Raw genomic sequence first — 18232 nt, forward strand, 5'->3', positions numbered from 1 at the left:
TCTTCATTACATCCATTTGCATTCTTGTCCTTTGTGATTGAAACATATTTCCTCCCTGTTCAGTTGCAAAAATGTAACATCTCATTTATAACCATTCCTAACCCAGGTGTTTCTAACACATTTTACAGCTATTGTCTGTATCTCTTCCACTTAAACCCATAACATGTGTATTCTTCAAAATCTAATTTTCTAGACTGAAGAGGGGTAGGGGAAGAAAACACTCCCCAACACCAAAAGGCTTCAGTTTCACAGCATCTAAATAGCCATAGTTACAGTTGCCTTTTATTTCCTGTTCATGCTGGCAGTGTCCCAGTGGAGGTAGTATGGAATCCACAAAACTCAGAGCCACAGCAACAGAGGGAAGAGGGAAAAGTATAACTTAACAGAACATATTCCTTAGGGATGGAACTAGAGCTGTACGCCAATCCAGTACCAATTCTCAGTACTTTCAAAAAGATAATTTTTTTTACCATTCCTGAATACACATTAAAGATTTTTAGATGGTTTGCAACTGCCACACTGAGTTGTAGCCAAGACTGGTGAGCAGCTGCCTTTTGCTTGGACAGAACTAGAACTCTCAGCCAAACTGCTCAGATATTCACCTCAGTCCAAAAGAAAACTCTGTGATCTCTCAGTTATGCAATCATCCAATTCTTATGAGCCCAGACTCAAGTAAGGTGGCTTTGTGGAGGTCACACACTAAAAATTCTGGTAGCCAAAACTAACCTTTGGGCCCATATTGCAGTCCTGGCATAATATTATCTTTCTGCTTTCAGCTCTTAATACCTACAGCAACTATGCAAATCTCATAAGTTTAGCTTGCAATATTGCATATTATTATCAAATAATACGTACAATGTAAGGTAATGACTGTACCAGATAAAACACACAATTCAGAGGATCTTGAAAAAAACATTACATTTATTCTTTTTAAAAAATGGAAACAGAAAGCTACACATATAAGGGCATCAGATACCCAGCTTTATCAGACACCTGCACTTATCCTGACAACAGGAACAAGAAGTTTTATACTTAGTTGCACAGAAATAGTAAAGATAACAATGAAGCCAGAAGGAACAGAATTACATCAATGCAAGATTAGGGTTAACTAATTACACTGCACATAGCTAGGTATAGAAACACATCTAGTCTGGAACCCCATCAGGTGAATGAATATGCTCTGCATTACTACAGAGCTGACTAGCTAAAGAAACTTCTGAAGAAATGAGCTTAAAAAACTTAATCATGTACTCTGCTGCAAACATCTTGTGGCTTCCACAGCAACTCAGCACCTTTATTTCATGAGGGCACATCAATTTATTTTAGAAAAGGTTGTGTTCTGAAGTGGGATTGTACCCATTTGCTTGTATCTGAATGTGACTGAATGAACATCATTGTGGGGGATACACCATCATGGTATAGAAAATGAGAAAAAGGGGATAAGAAAGCATGCATTTAAGAACAACTGAGCAACTGTTTACCAGCTTGCAGGCTATTCTTCATTGGTTCATACAGAGAAAGCTCATTACCCCCATGTTCAAAAGATTTTGGTAAAGTCTTGGTTGTAAGAATGAGAATTTTAATAAATGTAGGTAACATCGAATTCCATTGTGATAAAAGCAAATTATAAAAAAGTGAAAAGATAGTAGGCACTAGAGTATAATTTTGTCATATGTCAAGAAGTAATTAGCTATCCTAATGAGCATTCTACTTAGTGTTGAGGTGATGGTGTGCAAGGATTGATTCTGATCTCTGACAATGGTGAGCAATGAAATGACAAAAAATACAAAGGACAAAATTGCTAAAATTTGTCAGCACATAAAAACTCATTAACAAGCTACTAGAGCCAGACAATTTGACAGTAGCCAAAAATTTAACATAAACACACAGACTTAAGCATTCAAAACCAAATGTATTTAGATGCTTAAGCAAATGATTTTTTTCACTAGCTATTCACTTCCTGAAGAGTATACCTCTGGCAAATATCTGTTTGTGCTACACTAGTGAAAAGCACTGAGATTCAGTACATTTTTATAGTTGTTTCTAAATCAAAAGTATCATTTACTGGATTATTATTAGATCTTTGTTTAGAGCAATGAAGTCTGAAACATATTTAAGATTTTCTGTTTATTATTTCAAACAAATGAATGCAAATAGAAATGTTTATCATTTTATTTAATTACCACTTACCATCTTAAAAGCTGCATTCAGCTTAAATTGTAAATATTGTTGCATCAACGACCTTATTAAATGAGAACTAGTTAAGGTTATATGGCACACCTCCTGTTCAAACTTTAAGTATTTATACATGCAAGGCAAAATTGCTCAAATTGCTTCTACAGCAATTTGAATTTAGGTTACCATGGAAACTAAAGTATATTCTGAAAATAATCCATGGGCTTCAAAAATGCACTCTGCTGGAAAACAGTGAATCTCTTACTTGCAACACAGCAAAATGCAGGTAATGTTTCTGACTTCCAAAACTGTTGCTAAGATGAATTCTGGAAAACTTTCTCCATGTACTCTTGCTCATCCTCAGGAAGTCATTGCTACTGGCTCTAGCCAGGCTCTATTATGCTCTTTGAGACACCAAATCTGGTTACTGGGATACTTGAAAAAGCCAAGGGCATTACTTAGGTGAAGCAACAAGTGTCAGTCTATCCAGCACACAGTTTTAAAGATTTGCCTATATGGAACAGCAAAGGTAAAGGCAGAGGCATACTTTTAAAGGATATCAGTTGCTGTGTTTCTTTTCAGTGAAGCCTCTCCAATTTTTAATTTTCTATGGGAAATAACAAAGGACTACAATATTTTCACAGCTTTTGGTACTGTCTCTGCTAGAGAAGTATTTTTATTTATTTAATTTCTCCACTGTTGCTGTAAGTTATAGCACTAAATTACTATTAGTGATAGCTGTGAGTCCTGATTTCCAAAGCTCAGTTGTGAGCTCTAATTACCAGCTGTCACAGTTTTCAACATCACTTCACCTACTCACATGTAAAATATAAATCAATATGGATGCTAAGAACACCATCAGCACCAGCCTCCCAGTTTCACTGAAACTGATGTTATTATCCCTCAAGGTCTTACAAAACTTCATTGAGAAAAGTTACTTTCAACATTTGATTTGGGAGTTCATCAATTTCTCCCAGAGGGCAAGCAAACAGTAACTAAGAAAATGTACAGTCAGTTGCTTTATACTGTGACCTATGTCTTCAGACTAGAAAGTTTTAACATTTTACTGGTTCACAGCCTACCACAAAAATCAACAACAGGCACACAGCCTAAGGCTCAACCAGAGTCACTTTTCATCTATCCAGGATCAGCTATGTACACGAGAGGACCAGCAGCTGTAACTCCTTAGGTACAACCTGTAAGTGTTTTTCAAGTCTCATAAAACTAGTTTCGACTAACTTACGAGGTGCAAAAGCATACTGCATAATTTACTGCTATCATCACATGGCTACCATTCAGCTACCACTTCATTGAATATTTAATCCTTCTCCTCAACTATACTTCTGAAATTGCATGTTCTTAATAAACAAATTATTATTATTAACTTAACAAATGCGAATGAAAGTAAAAATGAACTATGGACTCCAGGGAGGTGTATACAGTGAAGTAATACCTTCTTAATTCATTCATAACTTTAAAAGCTTTCTTCATGTGCCATGGATTTACTGTAATAGGACAGTGAATTTCGGTGTTATCATCTTTCAGATCCAAGGGCTTCTGATGGCAAAGTTTGGTACATCTGCAAAGAACAAGGAAAAAAATAAAGTTAATATTTCTGTCTCATCTCCACTGCTGTCACTTCTTATTTTGTTCACCTTCATCTTGGGGAGAAGGAGAAGACTTGCACTTGAAACTTCTTTACTCTAAGCAATTTTAGTTTCCCTATTACCGAAGGTGTAGAGGAATAGGTAGAATTCCCGTGTGTGCTGGTTTAGCGTGGATAGCAAAACTTAGTGAGCGGCTTTGAAACTGACAACCGGATTAACCAATTAAATATAGGGATATGCCTCTGGGCTACACAGGTTAAAAATCAGAAAAATCCTGGGAAAAGCTCTCTTTCTTCTGGGATTTGAGAGAGGTTGAAATCCAACAGCCAGAGCGGGCACTGCCCAGCAGAGAGCACAGGACCATCCACAGGCCCGGGCAAGATGTTCACTCGTTCCTTGACAGATGGCACTTACACAGCACTAACCCTTCTCTGAGTGAGAGAAAAAAGAGTGATTGAAACGTACGGAGACACAGCATGAAACTGAAGTCAGTGAAGAGAGAGTAAAAGTCCTAGGTTGGGAGAAAGGATTGAGGAGTTGCCTAGTTTGGGTTGGACTTCTCTTGTGAAGCCATGGAGAATGGACTAAAATATCCCTGTAACTTACAGAATGCTTTTTAGGGGGATGCAAAGCTCTAGACAGAGCCGTGGACTGATCTAGCTGTGATCCAGTGGAGAATTTTGAACAGAGGAAGATAAAGAGACGCTCACCACCCCAGGGGAAAAGACCTCTGTTTCTCGAGATGAAGATGATTTTGGAGATAGATGAAGAGAACTTTCACTTTATACTAGAATAGTCATCCTAAAAAAAAGCTGAAATAGCCCATATGCAGTTGTGGGAAAAGCTGCCAAATGGGAGGGACTTCACGGTTTGCAGAATTCCCCGGGCAGCTGCACATTCGTGACACGAGGGCCACCAGAGAACTGGTTCTTTTGGCAACACCTCCATGGAAGTTCTAAGAGAGACTCCTCTCCCCAGGAACTGATGAAAGACTATTTTAAAGTGGTGAAACTGACTGAAAATCATAGGATTTGTCTCCATGTTGTCAGTGGGAAAGTGAACAGTTGTGGGGGGAGGAGAAGTGTTTTGAAGGTTTCGTTTTGATTCTCATTCTTTTAGTGTTTGTTAATAAACCTATCTTTATACCTTTTAAGTTTGAGCCTGCTTCGCTTTTCCCCTGATCCTACCTCACAGGAGGAAAAAGAGTGGATAATTCTGGGAGACACTCAGACTACTACACTAAGTTTGGGAAACAGAAAGTGGTGAACATGAAACCACTACACCTTGGAAGTAGTAAGCTGGTGACTAATACTAGTGACATTGACAGAGGCTAACAAAAATCTCCACTAAAGAAAACATGAAGATATTTCCTGGTCTTGTGAATATTTTTCTATTAGTGGAGAAATATTATAGAATATTTCCAATAAGCTTCAAAGCAAGGGCAGAATTAAGAGTTTTGGGAACTTTTCACCTGGTGCCCATACAGATTAATGGCAGAATGCAGCAACCCTCACTCCCAGTCTCTTAGTGCCTCCACTGCCTGTCAGGTAAGAGCTCCTCTCTGCACTTCTACCAGGACCTCAGTTACTGTTTCACACAGGTCCTAGTTCTCCTCTGACACAACCACACAATGACTACTGTAATTATCTAGGCTTTCCCTAGCTGCAGCATAAGACACGGGTGACAGAAAAATTGTGTCGTTTTGTAGATTCACTCAATGTTTTGAAAACCATAATGTTCATAAGTGACCAACCTCTCAATTTTTCTTACTCTCAAAACCCCACTCCAAAGAGCAAGAGAAGAACTAGGCAGTGTGAAAAATCATTACCTCTAGCTACAATTACGTCTTTCTGTAAGACATACCCAAGTTCTACAGACACTAACTTCTGCAGAAAAAATATTATATACGCTCCTCAGTTACTTGGACTGTCCAAACAGCAAGCAGACTTTTCATGCCAAACTAAATCAATGAGTCTCCTGTTTACAGTCACAATGTTGTTCTTACAAAGCAAACTGTGTTGCTGTAGCACTTGGAAAATGCTTAGCATCAGTGATGCTTTATTCTACAGTACCGTAACTGTAATCCTGAACCTCGAAGCTGGAAATAAGCAAACGGACTGAAGTCATTTGGTAGAGCCACAAGCGCTGGTACATCAACGATCTGGTTCCAAATGAAAATTCAACCTTACTAGCATTAGGTAAGCACAGTCAAACTGAACATACTCAGTGACTCACATAATTGCAGTGACTCTCTTCTACTACACCTGAAACTTTTTAATTGGGCATGTCTGATGAAGCTTAAAAGAAAAATGCAACAATAATTTAACATTTTAACCTAGAACTCTAAATTCTGTGCACTACAATAGTGCAAAGCCAAGTAGCTGGCTTTATCTTTCGTTCTCCCAAAACTAGCTACAAAATTTTGGAGCAAAGCAATACAAAATTGCACCAAGCAACAAAGGAATGCAAAAAGTCTCCGTAAAACTAACCTAGTAACACCCATCCGCAGAACTCCAACTACTACCAACTTACCACAGCGTACCATGAAACTGATATGAATTAAAAGTTTCATACTCAATATTGAAAATTACAAAATTCATTACAGAAAAAGGACAAATAAAAGACAGAAATTCTGCATCAGCAAAAAAACCCCTCAAACAGGTCACATGCTATTCAACACATATATGTTCTACTTCATAGAGAAAAAAAAAGACATTCTATCTAGCAAACTCCTTTACACTGACGGCTACTTTTCTACATTATGTAACATATGTTGTGATCAGAATTTCAAAAAATTATAGACAGAAATCAATGACTGCAAAAAAAACATTCAAAACACCAAAAACCTATAAGGAAGAGAGAGACCCATCTTTTAATTATACCACTAACCTATCAAGTGCAAGACACAACACTTTCACTGCAACTTTCTACATCCCAAAGCAATGCATCAGATACTGATGTCTGTTTATATACATATATATACACATATACAGGCTGTGTACACATCAAATACAGCTAGGCCAGGAAAAAACCCGACTGAGCTGTCCGTAAAGAGCTGCCAAGCAACCTGGGTTAGATGGAGGAGTTCACATGAAGCGTAAATTAATTTGCTGAAGTTTCATTAGTTTGTCACAAAGGGTGACTTTGTTTTAAGGTAATGAACCCTACAAAACTAACATACGCCTTCTGTTTTGGGAAGTTTTGGTCTGCCTGAAGTAGCGGGGTCTCTCTTACCATTTATTTCCCCAGCTGGGTCAGAGGTGTCTGCAGCTGGTTTCCCTCGGTGCAGCTCACCTCACTCAGCGTGCCTGAGCTCTGCCTACCGAGGGCACAGGATGAAATTGCACTGAGCCGGAGCCTGTGGAAGGCCTGAGGAGGCCAGCTGAGCTGCAGCTGGAGATGGTTTGCCTGGACTGCATTGCCTGGGCACTGCCACTAAAAAAGATGCTTAACTAAATAACCAGCAAACCGGGAGCGAGATGAGCACGACTGCTGAGTCAAACAAGGAGTAATTTGGGACCGCATATGGAGGAAGCAGAAGGAGCGAGGGGGAGGAGGGAGAGCAGCCCGCCTGTCCCCTCAGGCTGGCTGGCAGGCACAGGGGGGCGGGCGGGGCGGGGGTGCCGGCAGCGCTGTCCGCCCGCCCGAGCCCCGCCGCACCGGCACCGCCGGGCACCCCCGGGCACCTACCGGCGGCCGAGCATCCCCTCCGCTCCCGGTGGCCGACACCACCCTCCCGCCTGCAGGCGCTGCCCCCGTCATGGGCACGGCTCCCCCGCTGGAGGCCGCCCGGGCTGCGGAGCGCCGCGGCACCTCCGCTCGCTGCTGCCACCGGGCTGGCCCCCGCCCCGGCCCACGGACCGCACACCGCCGCCCCGGCTGCCTCCCTGCCCGCCCCGCCACCGCCACCGCACTCACACGGGCGGCAGCAGCATCTCCATCGCGGCTCCGTTCGGGTTTCCTCCGTGCAAGGCGGGCGCGGCGAGCTGCGGCCAGCACCATGCCAGCCGCGCTGCCCCGCCGCCGGTGCGGGGTGCGAGAGCGGGGAGCGGCTGCGCCCGCCCGGCCCAGCCCCGGGAGCCGCCGGGAGCCGCCGGGAGCCGCTTCCGGGTGGGTGCCCGCCCGCGGGAGGCGCGGCGGGAACGGGCGCGGTGCGCAGGCGCGGCGGGCTCGGCCCGGCCCGGGCGGGCACTCGTACCGGCGGCGGGGCCGGGGAGCCGGGACCCTCCGCCCTGCGGCTGCCACAGCCTCGGGACTGCAGGAACAGGAGGCTGAGACGCCGCTGCCCGTGCTGAAAGGAGCTGGGATGAGCCAGGGTCTCCCGCTTCCCGGGAAAGCGGTGGCTCAGGGCCCGGCCGGAGAGCGGCACCCGGAGCTGCCCGGGACAGGGGGGCCTCAGCACCAGCGGGGACAGCTCGCCTGGGAACACACAGGTGCTCTGTCCCAGGGGAAAAAAACAAGAAAAAAAAAAAATAAAAAAAATGCGGCCCCAAGTATCCTCAGTGAGAAAACCCACCTGCTGCAGGTGCAGGCCGTAAAGGACATGGGCATCCTCTTGCCAGGCCAGCCAAGGAGCTGGCCCGATACCAGCCCAGGCAGGTGGTTTCTGCTCGAGCACGGGCCCAAGGGAAGGGCAAAAGTGCATCGGGATGGAGGAGTTGGACAGGCTCTACTTCGCTGGGACTTGCAGGGTCTCATCAGCTTTTTTTTTTTTTTTTTTTTTTTTTTTTTTTTTTTTTTTTTTTTTTTTTTTTTTTTTTTTTCTTGTCAAGTCCAGCAGGAACACTGCCGCTCAGAACAGCTGGCCTCCTGTGTTTTGTAAACATTGCTGGCGTTGGTCCTTAAGTACTTGAGCTGTGTTTTAATGTTTGCTGAAGTAGCCTCTGGGATGCAAAATGGCAAAAAAAACCCAAATCCCCCCCACAAAAAAAAAAAAAAAGCACCAAAAAACAGGGATCTATTCCAAACTTGTCATTGTAACAAACATTAATTCAAGCAATGATCAAGAATACTACATTTAGCAGCTTCTGACTTGGGGCACAAGAGAAGAATTTACTGTATTTAAACCTCTATAAATTACTTCCAAATCTTTGAAGGTCGCATAGTGGAAAATGGTTTTTGCAGGCTGAACACGATTAAAATTTAAATTTTATTGTGTCTGTAAAATTAAAATGCTTCTTCACTGGAGTAGAGGATTTTAAATTGGAATAGTATCTCTAAACTAATAAGTCTACTAATTACTGACCAACACTATTTTTCTAAGAGTGAGTAGAGTTTGAGGGCAGCATATTTCAAGTAAGACACAAAACAAAATGGCAGGTGTGTTTTGGGTGGAGACTTTTATAGATGGATACTGAAAGCCTTCACCAGGGTTTCTAATAAAATCACTGGCTATTAAAACTAAATGTATTTTAATCTGTTATTTTCATTTTTGCTAATCTCCAATAATACTCCTCACTTGGAAAGTGCCATTTTAGTTTTCTCAGTTTACCAATTCTCTTTCACTACAGTGATGTTTGATTTGGGAACACTTCAATTTTTTTTCAATGGGTTACCACTGGAGGTTTTTCTAAATTAAATAGTCAGAATTGGCAGTGCCTGTTTTTATGAAGTCTCTGCTTTGTAACTACTGAATTTGTCTCTTCTCAAGAGACAGCTAGATTTGCCTCTGGGTTGTATTGGAGAGGACAAGGTACTTGCTAAAGATTTAAATAGACAACAAAACCTACTTGCAGGGAAGTCTGCTCCAAAGGACCCAGCCAAAAATAATGCTGTCTGAAATGGAGGTTTAAAATTCAGCTGGCTCCATGTAGGATAGCATGACTGAGGTCTGAGTTCATAAACAGATGTGGCCTGGGTAGATGCGAGAGTGGATGATGACTGTCACATCACACTTCCAGGTTTCTTTAATTTAGAGTAAACTCCTGGACACATCACTTTGTAAGACAAGGATCTCAACTTCTACTGGTCTAAGTGAATCCTACTGTGTAAGACCTAAGCGAATTCTACTGTGTTGTGTTTAAGGGTTCACACATGACCACTGTAAACTTGTGAGCTAGTCTGGTAGCTGAGGGGCTTTGTACACTCTTACATAGATCCTGCAAAGAGGTAGGCAGCTGCAGGTTCTGCTCTACACTAACACGGCAGAACTTTTTAGCAATATTGGTGTGGTTTAACGCTGGCCAGCAGTCAAACCCCAGGCAGCCCCTCGCTCACTCCCCCAAGAGTAGGATTTGTGATAAAATCAGAAGACTAAAAGGAACTTGTGGATTGAGGTTAAGACAGTTTAACAGAGAAAGCAGAAGCTGCATACACAAGCAAAGCAAATCAAGGAATTAATTCACTGCTTCCCATGGGCAGGCAGGTGTGGAGCCACCTCCAGGAGAGAAGGGCCCCATCACAGGTAAGGGTTACTTGGGCAGACAAACACCATCACTCTAAATATCCTCCCCTTCCTCCTTCTTCCCCCCACTTCATACACTGAGCATAATGTCACATGATGTGGGAATATCCCTTTGGTCTGCTGGGGTCACCTGTCCTGGCTGTGTCTCCTCCCAACTTCCCATGCACCCTCAGCTTCCTCACCAGCCTGGCTGTACGGAAAGTAGAAATGGCCTTGGCTCTCTATAAGCAATAACAAGAACATCTCTATGTTATCAACTCTGTTCAGCACAATTCCAAAACACAGCCCCATGCCAATCACTGCGAAGAAAATTAACTCTACCCCAAACAAAACCAGCACAAATATTTATTCCTAAGTGAACATTAAGCATTTCTGACCTGTGACTTCTCTCATTTTCTTGCAGTGTTGTTTTGGCTTCAGAGCCAAATGTTCAACATTAGTTCAGTTAACTTCTGTGATGCAGAGAATCAAAGAAATTAATAGGGCAAGGTTCCATTTTTTTTTTCCTGAAAATTTTATCTTTGTAATTCAGTCATTTCAAGAGGAATCAAAGCAAAAACTACTTCATCCAAACTAAATTATGTGGTTATGGCAAAACAACTTGTATCTCTAAGAAGAAAATACATGAGAAGAAAACACATCCTTTAAATACAATGTCTAGATTTTTATGGGATTCTGCTTGATCCAATACCTCTTCTTAGAAAAGAACTTTCAGAGAAAAAACTTATTTATATATGTCTGTGGGTGTATGTATGTAGTTCTGAACGGAAATGGGCTATGTATCTCATCTATGATAAAACAGCTGTCATTTCTGTTTATGCTGCAGCAATTCAAATTACTGCATTTACTGAGCAAATTCCCTGTCATGTTTCAGGCTGCCCCTATAATAACTCTTAGTGCTTTCCTGCTTGTTTTAGTGAGTTACAAAGGAATGTGGCCAACGCTTACTTAGGATCACACAGTTCTTCAGATCTATTGACACTAGAAATACTTTACTGATGTAGAAACCCCGATACTGTCCATCAGTGAATTGCATCCAGTGAAAATGGAGTTATGCTGGCAGAGCTCTGCTTGCTAACAAGATAGTCCCACAAGTTATATAGTCCTACAATTCGAGTAACTAATCCTTGTAAAAGTTGATGTGACTGCATACATACCTGGTGTTTTATTAGCATGTTTAAGGGATCATGCTCTATGCTGATGTGGTCACGTTAGAAGAAATCTGGTTTAGGTTTAGCTACAGAGGACACTGATGTAAGTTCTTACTTATTTTTAATTGACAAATATAGGCTAGGAAGGCATCTCCAAAAAGGACAAAAAATAAGGTGGTAAGAACATTTGCTCTTATTTAAGATATTAAAAGTCGTAACTTCTGAAGGATTTGGGTAGAATGCTTATGAGGACATACTGCTGAAGCTGGTATTCTTTTGATTAACAGGGAACAGAAAAGGAAGGACTCTAGAATTGAATACTTAATTACCTCTCTCTACTCCTACTGCTTCAATCAGAAAAACAATGTGCTCCTTCACTTTGTTAGTTTTTAGATTATCCATTATATTTGTATCTTACTGAATTGAGTTGTGAGTAAATTATGTACAAAATCTATGTAAAGATGAGTATGCATTTTTCTGAAATACGTGAAGGCACACATGCAATTTTTTTCCCATACATTTCACCCTCAATAACATAACCATCCAGCAGCAGAATTTTATGCAACCCAGGCCCCTGTATGTAAACAAATCCACAAGGACCTTTGTGGAATTCATGACAGAACTTGAATTCAACACAGACACTAGCTACTACTGCATTCTTTTGTCTAGGACACCAGCACTAATTATCACCATTGCCTAATCTTAAAAAGCTTCACTCTAGTGGAAGAGACTCCTTTTTCTCGCTTTAGAAGCATGAAATATTTAAAGTTTCAGAGAACCATTTAGCTAAGGACATGAATGCAGTTGAAAAGAATTACACTGAAAAGTAATGTGAAAAGGAAATGCAAGAAACTGCATGCAGCAGACTGCGAAAGGGACCAGATTGCAGAGGAATATGTACTGGAGAGTAGGCAGAGAGAGAAAAAATAAAACATGTAAATTGGGATTGTGAAATAAGGAACAGCAAAGCAGCTGCTATCAAAGAGAAACTGTACTGTGACCAAAATCAGTTAAATACAATTAAGCTTGGATTAAAATATTTAGTCTTTTCTAGCATTTATTCTCCTCTGTGAACAGTTGCTGGAGCAGTAAGAATGACACATAGTTAATGAAAATAGCTGAAGGAATAAGATTTATTCTGTAAAATTCATGGACCTTATAATGATGATGATGAAAATTAGTAACTATAAACTGTTTCTTCAGCGTTCAAAACCAGATATAGTGTAATTTCCAAAAGGACTTGATATGACACAGTCTAGTAAACAGACTGTAAGTACTCTGATCCTATTTCTGGAAAAGAAGGGCCACATTAAAAGCACATGGTATGACACTTTTGAATTCTACTTGATGGAGAAACCAGGTCCCTGTGGTCAGTGCTGTGTTCCTTCTAGATTACAGCTTCCGAAAGGAAGTCCTAGCTGAAGTAAGAGTTACGAATGGAAGCAAATGTAGGTCATACCCATGATTCATATTTCTACTGCAAACTACAAAGATGCAAAGTAGATCTTGTTGAGTAGGCCTAAGGCCCAGTGCTGCAAAGGTTTGGGTTTCACATATAGTGTATTCCTGAGGTGACTGTGAAGGAGGTGGACTGACTCCTGCTCTCATACCTGCAGACTTGTGCTGCTTCCTGTACACTGGATAAGGCAGTCACGTCTCTGTACTGAGTGGGTCCATTCACTGAACCAGAAGAAAGCCGATCAAAAATTATCAAATTTCACCTTGTAGCCATGTTACCACTAAGACATGATGCAAAGGTAGCAGCAGAAACCTGCAGCAAGGATGTCTTGGGAAAAGCTGGACCATCCCAATCAGCAATGTGCAGAGCTGATTAAGGGTTTCATCCTTAACACAGAATTATATGTTACTGAAATAAGTTATGCACCATTTTTGTGTACAGCCTACACCAAAAAAAAAAAAAAATGGACTCTTTTTGCAACATTTAGTTTTTAGCATCATAAGCAGTCATTGGGGATTTTTCCTAATTATTTTACTTTATAAGAGTGTAGAAAAGACTTTTGTTTATTGTTGTGTCCTGTCATACTTCTTTAACTTGTCAAAACATTGTTTTCTTGAAAAATGAAGCAAAAGTCATTTTCTTCATAGATATTAACTGTAAGGTACCTATTACATGCAAGCCCATCAAAGTCTGTATACTTCTCCCCCATCATATTTGCCACTCTAACAGCAATATTGTGAGATAGTCCTAACCAGGTCAATCAGCCAACATGCCCCTTTCTCAGAAGAAAACAGCTACGGCTCATTAATTAAAATTAGATTTAAACAGCTGATGTACTGCCATCTAGTGCTTCCTGAATGCATGACGAGACAGATGGGCTCGTTTTGGGTAGTCCTACACATCCAGGATTGGCCTATTGCAAACCCACAGTTAAAATCATGATTTTCCTCTAGTCATGCTCATTGTGAGCTCACATAAGAACAGTAGTAGTCAGCAATTTACACCGATAAAAGTGACATAATATGCTAAAGAAATCAATCTGAATATTTACTGTTTCATATGCATATAAACAAGATAGGAGGAACAGAGTCTATATTGCTTGAGGGGACATTCAGTGAAAATGAAAAATGCTGTACACTGGGAAAAAGCAAGTGGGATATACCTCACACATTGTACAGATTATTTTGTTGTACAAAGAGGCAGTGAAATCAAAGACATTAAAATATTAAAATGTTTTCATTCAGGGAGGCATAGCAATAACAATCACATAGGTCTAGTTACTGCACATAATTTTGCAGAGAGGTTGTTCATAGAATGAAAAGCATATCATGCTGCTGTTCCAGAAAATGGGTTAATCTTCATTTGGAATAACCTTTTCTTTCTGTGTAAGAAAGACTAGAAGTATTGCAAACATTGTTTAATAAAATGGCTCAAGATCAGTACTTGTAGCTATGCAGAGTGTCTATTAAAATTGGACACACAGTAAACTGAGAAAAAAAAAAAAAGGGGGAAATTTAAGTCAAAGATAAAGGTATGAAAAGGTTTAGTCTGATAATTCTGGTACAAGCAGGTGTTCACAGAATGAGTAGTTCATTACAGTGTTCCTGGAGTGGAATTTTCACTGGTATCAAGGACAGTCCCTTGCCAATATTTCTATGCAAAAGAGCATTGATATCTGGACTAACATACTGAGGTAAAAATAAAAAAAATAATAAAATATTCAGAATTATATTTATTGGAACGTTAATATTTAAGCATACAGCCTAAAAAGTTAGTTTACACAAACTAGTTCTTGACACATTCATTTTAAGTTTTTCAGACAAACTATTCAGAAAACTGAGAGGGAAAAAATCAACTAATTTTTCCTTGAAATTTAATCTTCTGTTATTATTTCAATTTTGTCAGTAGTTTTCCCAGGGTACTTATCTCAAACATTCCTCTTTTTTAGAAAATCACCCTAGAAAGTATATAATCTAAACTCAAGTACTTTCAGAAAAAGCTCTGTTTCCCTTATATAGTTCAAATAAATGCTTGTCATATTGTGACAGCTTTACAACAGAATGTAAACAGGAAGGTGATTTTGAAAAATCAGAAGAAAGTAAAAAAAATACTCTGAGAGGGAGTAATTTTTCGCTGCAAATTAGGCATTTGCTTAATTGCTAAACCACTTAAAACTCAAACTCATCTTTAGCACAAAGTAAGACACATTGTAATACTTAATTCAGAACTGTTTTACATCTAGTGTATATTTCTAAAAACTAGATACAAAATTAAAAACTGTATGCTTTCTTTAACCTCAATTTATTTGCTTTTTAATATATCTGGTAAATCAGTAAAAATTTTTAAAATAATCAAGAGTGCCCATTCTGTTTTTTACACTTTTTCTCTTTGCTATTATTTCTCTTTGTCATCTGCATAAAGCAGTACAAATTCTCTCTCTACAGCCATATTATCTACCTGTTTGATCAGGATACTCTGGACTTAATTACAGACATGTAAGACATTTTGCCAAATAATTTGTACTACTAGATTAGCTGAAGTAACCCATGGTCACACTAAGACTCCAGCATTCAAATTTGTATATTAATAGGTGAAAGACTGAGTTTTTATCAACACCAGCATAACACTTCTCTTTTCAATAGCTTCTATTTAAAGGCCACAGAATTTTTAATGGACATTTTATTTAGGAAGCAAAATCTGCATAGCAATTGGCAGGTTTTGATTACACGATTACCATGCATAAATAGCCCTCTGCTGCTCAGCAACACAAAAACATTGGCACTTACATGATGTGAAAATCTGAACCTATACATGAACTGAAAGGTTCCTTGGTATTAAACATATTCAACAGTGAACAGGTTCCTTTGTATTAAACATATTCAGCAGTGAACAGTTTTTTTAACCTCCACAGGATTTTAAAAAATTGCATGAGCTTGAAATGAAATAAGTACTTCTGAAGTATGTGTAATATGAGGCTAGAACATAGACTGCACTTACTACAGTTTGGCTTTCAGGATTATTACAACCAATTCGTGCAAATAAAATTTTCTACTGTTACTTTTACCTTTTTACTTCCCATTTGTATTTTAAGTAATTCTGGAATCTGTCACAACCCCATATTTTCAGAGCAGAGACTGTATTCTTTACATAGAGCTGAGTATCATATAAGTACTAATTATACCTGGAGTATAAAAAAGAAACAATAATGATAATTATATCTTATAGCTGAATGTGAAAAAAATTGTGAGCCTAATCCTGTTTCCATTCATGCTAAATTTTAAATGAAACTGAGAGGAAGAAAAGTAGATATTATGCCTCTTTGTGAGGATACAATTGTGACAGCTAGTCCCCAAATATTGTAATTGTTACTGATATGGCAAAGGTAATGCCTAAGTAGAGCATTCACTCCTGTGTATCTAATGTCTAAGTAGAGTTTTCCCAAAGGGCAGCATAGCATTGTTGGACCATAAATCTTTTTATCTTACCCTTATCAGATACCTTCATCATTACTGATGGAGCTGTAGTGGAAATAATTTAAGAACAGGCCATATCTTTATCTGTTTTAGACTGCCCAGCATTAGATCATCCTTCAGAACCTTCAAGTTCACACTTTCAAGTTCGTGTACACTATAATGACAATGTGTGCAAAATTTGATGGAAGATGGAACAGGAATTGAACAGAAGAGAATGTTACTTTATTAAAATCTATCTACATCACTAAAACGTCTCACTATAAAAAATACTGTGAATCTAGTAATTAAAACGATATATCAAAACCAAAACGAAGATTGGTTGATCCAGAAGAACTACTACTATAAAGATTACATATATGTTTTATGTAAACCAATTGAAACTAGCAACCACATACTTCTAAATATGTTAACTGGTTTTGTATGCAGTAAGTATTTATGCACTTCAAATATTTAAACTTGTAATTTTTTCCCTTACTGCACTCTTCACTAATCCATTGAGAATTCTTCATTTTCCGTTCAGTAGAAACAAGGTTTACAATGACATATAAAATTATAGCTGTTCAAATGAGTGCCAATAAATGTAAACTTACTGCGACTTTAGGATTTTAAAATTACAGTTAAAAGAATTTGCTCTTTTGATTTTATCTTAAACATTTGTCTAATGGTGTGTCCAACACACACTGCATATATGTATGCAGACTGTGGCCTCACTTCACTGTCAATGAAAACTTTTGTCGTCTTCTTGCTATTCAGTAGGATCTGTGTTCTTATCACGAATGGAAAAAAAAGAGGAAGCACAATAAGGAAGAGGAAAAAGGAACATTAATACTGAGAAACTGGAACAGAGCAAGCTCTTATCACAGGAACTGGACTTTGTCTGAGTCAAACCAGCAAGTTTAAGGCTTCTTTTTAATTTAAGATAATTTTCCAGTTCATCAATGTGTGTATCTATATTAAACAAGAACAAATGAATGCAAGTGATGAATGTAAATGCTCTGGGTGGGAGGTTTCAGTTGACTATTTTTTCTAGAAAAAGATAGCCAGGAAAAGTCACAGAAACTGAGATAATAAATTTGGAACTTCTCTGAAGAAGTTCATACCTAAAGAGCAGTTTTTACCCCTTCAACAAGCTTTCAATAGAGACAGAGCCACTGCAACTGTGCAGGATGACAGTCCTGGCTTCTCTTAATTGTACACATAGAACAATTACAACCTGGAGAGGATGCAATCTTACTTGTCTTTCAGATCCCCATTAGAGCTTTGATCCTCTTCAGAGTCCTCACCAGCATTAGCTGAAGGTTAAGGGATGGTCATGTAGAACAAACAGAAGGTTAAGAAACATTAGCAGATGAACAGTGCACATAACAGATAATAAATATGATGGTTTGCAAATTCATACTTTGCACATGCTTGAACAGCGTGTCATTCAGATCCTTCTCGTTTCAGAGATGTTATGTTATAGCTGAAAAATGTCAAAGAGGCTAACAAAAACGACCAAGTAATAACTAAGCACAACTAAGTGGTTGAAGAGTATCCAGAATACAGAAGTCAACATCAGTAAGACAGAGATCCATAAGGGAGTAGTCCAGACACCGTGAGTGGCCACAGTCTGTCTCGGTGTCATCACAGAGGGTTAGAAAATTAAATTACCAAGCACACATATTAAAGAAAACATGTTCCTTCCCAAAATATACAACAGGGCCAGAAACATCTTAGAAAATGTATCAAGTGCCCCATGAATGCTAAAACTTATCGTGATCTGAAGGGGCAACCAGATCTTCTGGAAACAGTTACTAGCTGCATAGACTTCATCCTTTCCTCAAGAAGTCCCTGCAGGACCAAGGGGAGGTGAGAAGATACTCTGCACTGAAAGCTGACAGCAACACTAGGCTGCCTTTACCCCACACTTTGGCCAACCATCTGCTGCTGGGCTGCTTTCCCAGCCATGGCCCCGCAGGGACACT

At 39.6% G+C, this 18232-nt stretch overlaps 1 protein-coding gene across 2 annotated transcripts in view; it reads right to left on the reverse strand.

The window, feature by feature from the left end:
* Window positions 1-7803, reverse strand: part of KLHL2 (kelch like family member 2) — a 55384-nt gene extending 47581 nt beyond the window's left edge. The window contains exons 1-2 of one of the 2 annotated variants that reach the window (XM_083862412.1): window positions 7701-7803; window positions 3629-3754 (exon numbers count right to left, since the gene is read on the reverse strand). In XM_083862412.1, the coding sequence (XP_083718538.1) occupies window positions 3629-3754; window positions 7701-7723 (149 nt within the window). In that variant the 5' untranslated portion in view covers window positions 7724-7803. Of the gene's footprint in view, window positions 1-3628; window positions 3755-7700 lie in introns of those variants that run through there. The other variant, XM_083862413.1, reaches the window with a different exon arrangement.
* Between the last annotated feature and the right edge of the window lie 10429 nt (window positions 7804-18232).

The sequence above is a fragment of the Zosterops lateralis genome (genome assembly GCF_965231275.1).
Source record: "Zosterops lateralis genome assembly, chromosome: 5".
NCBI lineage: Eukaryota > Metazoa > Chordata > Aves > Passeriformes > Zosteropidae > Zosterops > Zosterops lateralis.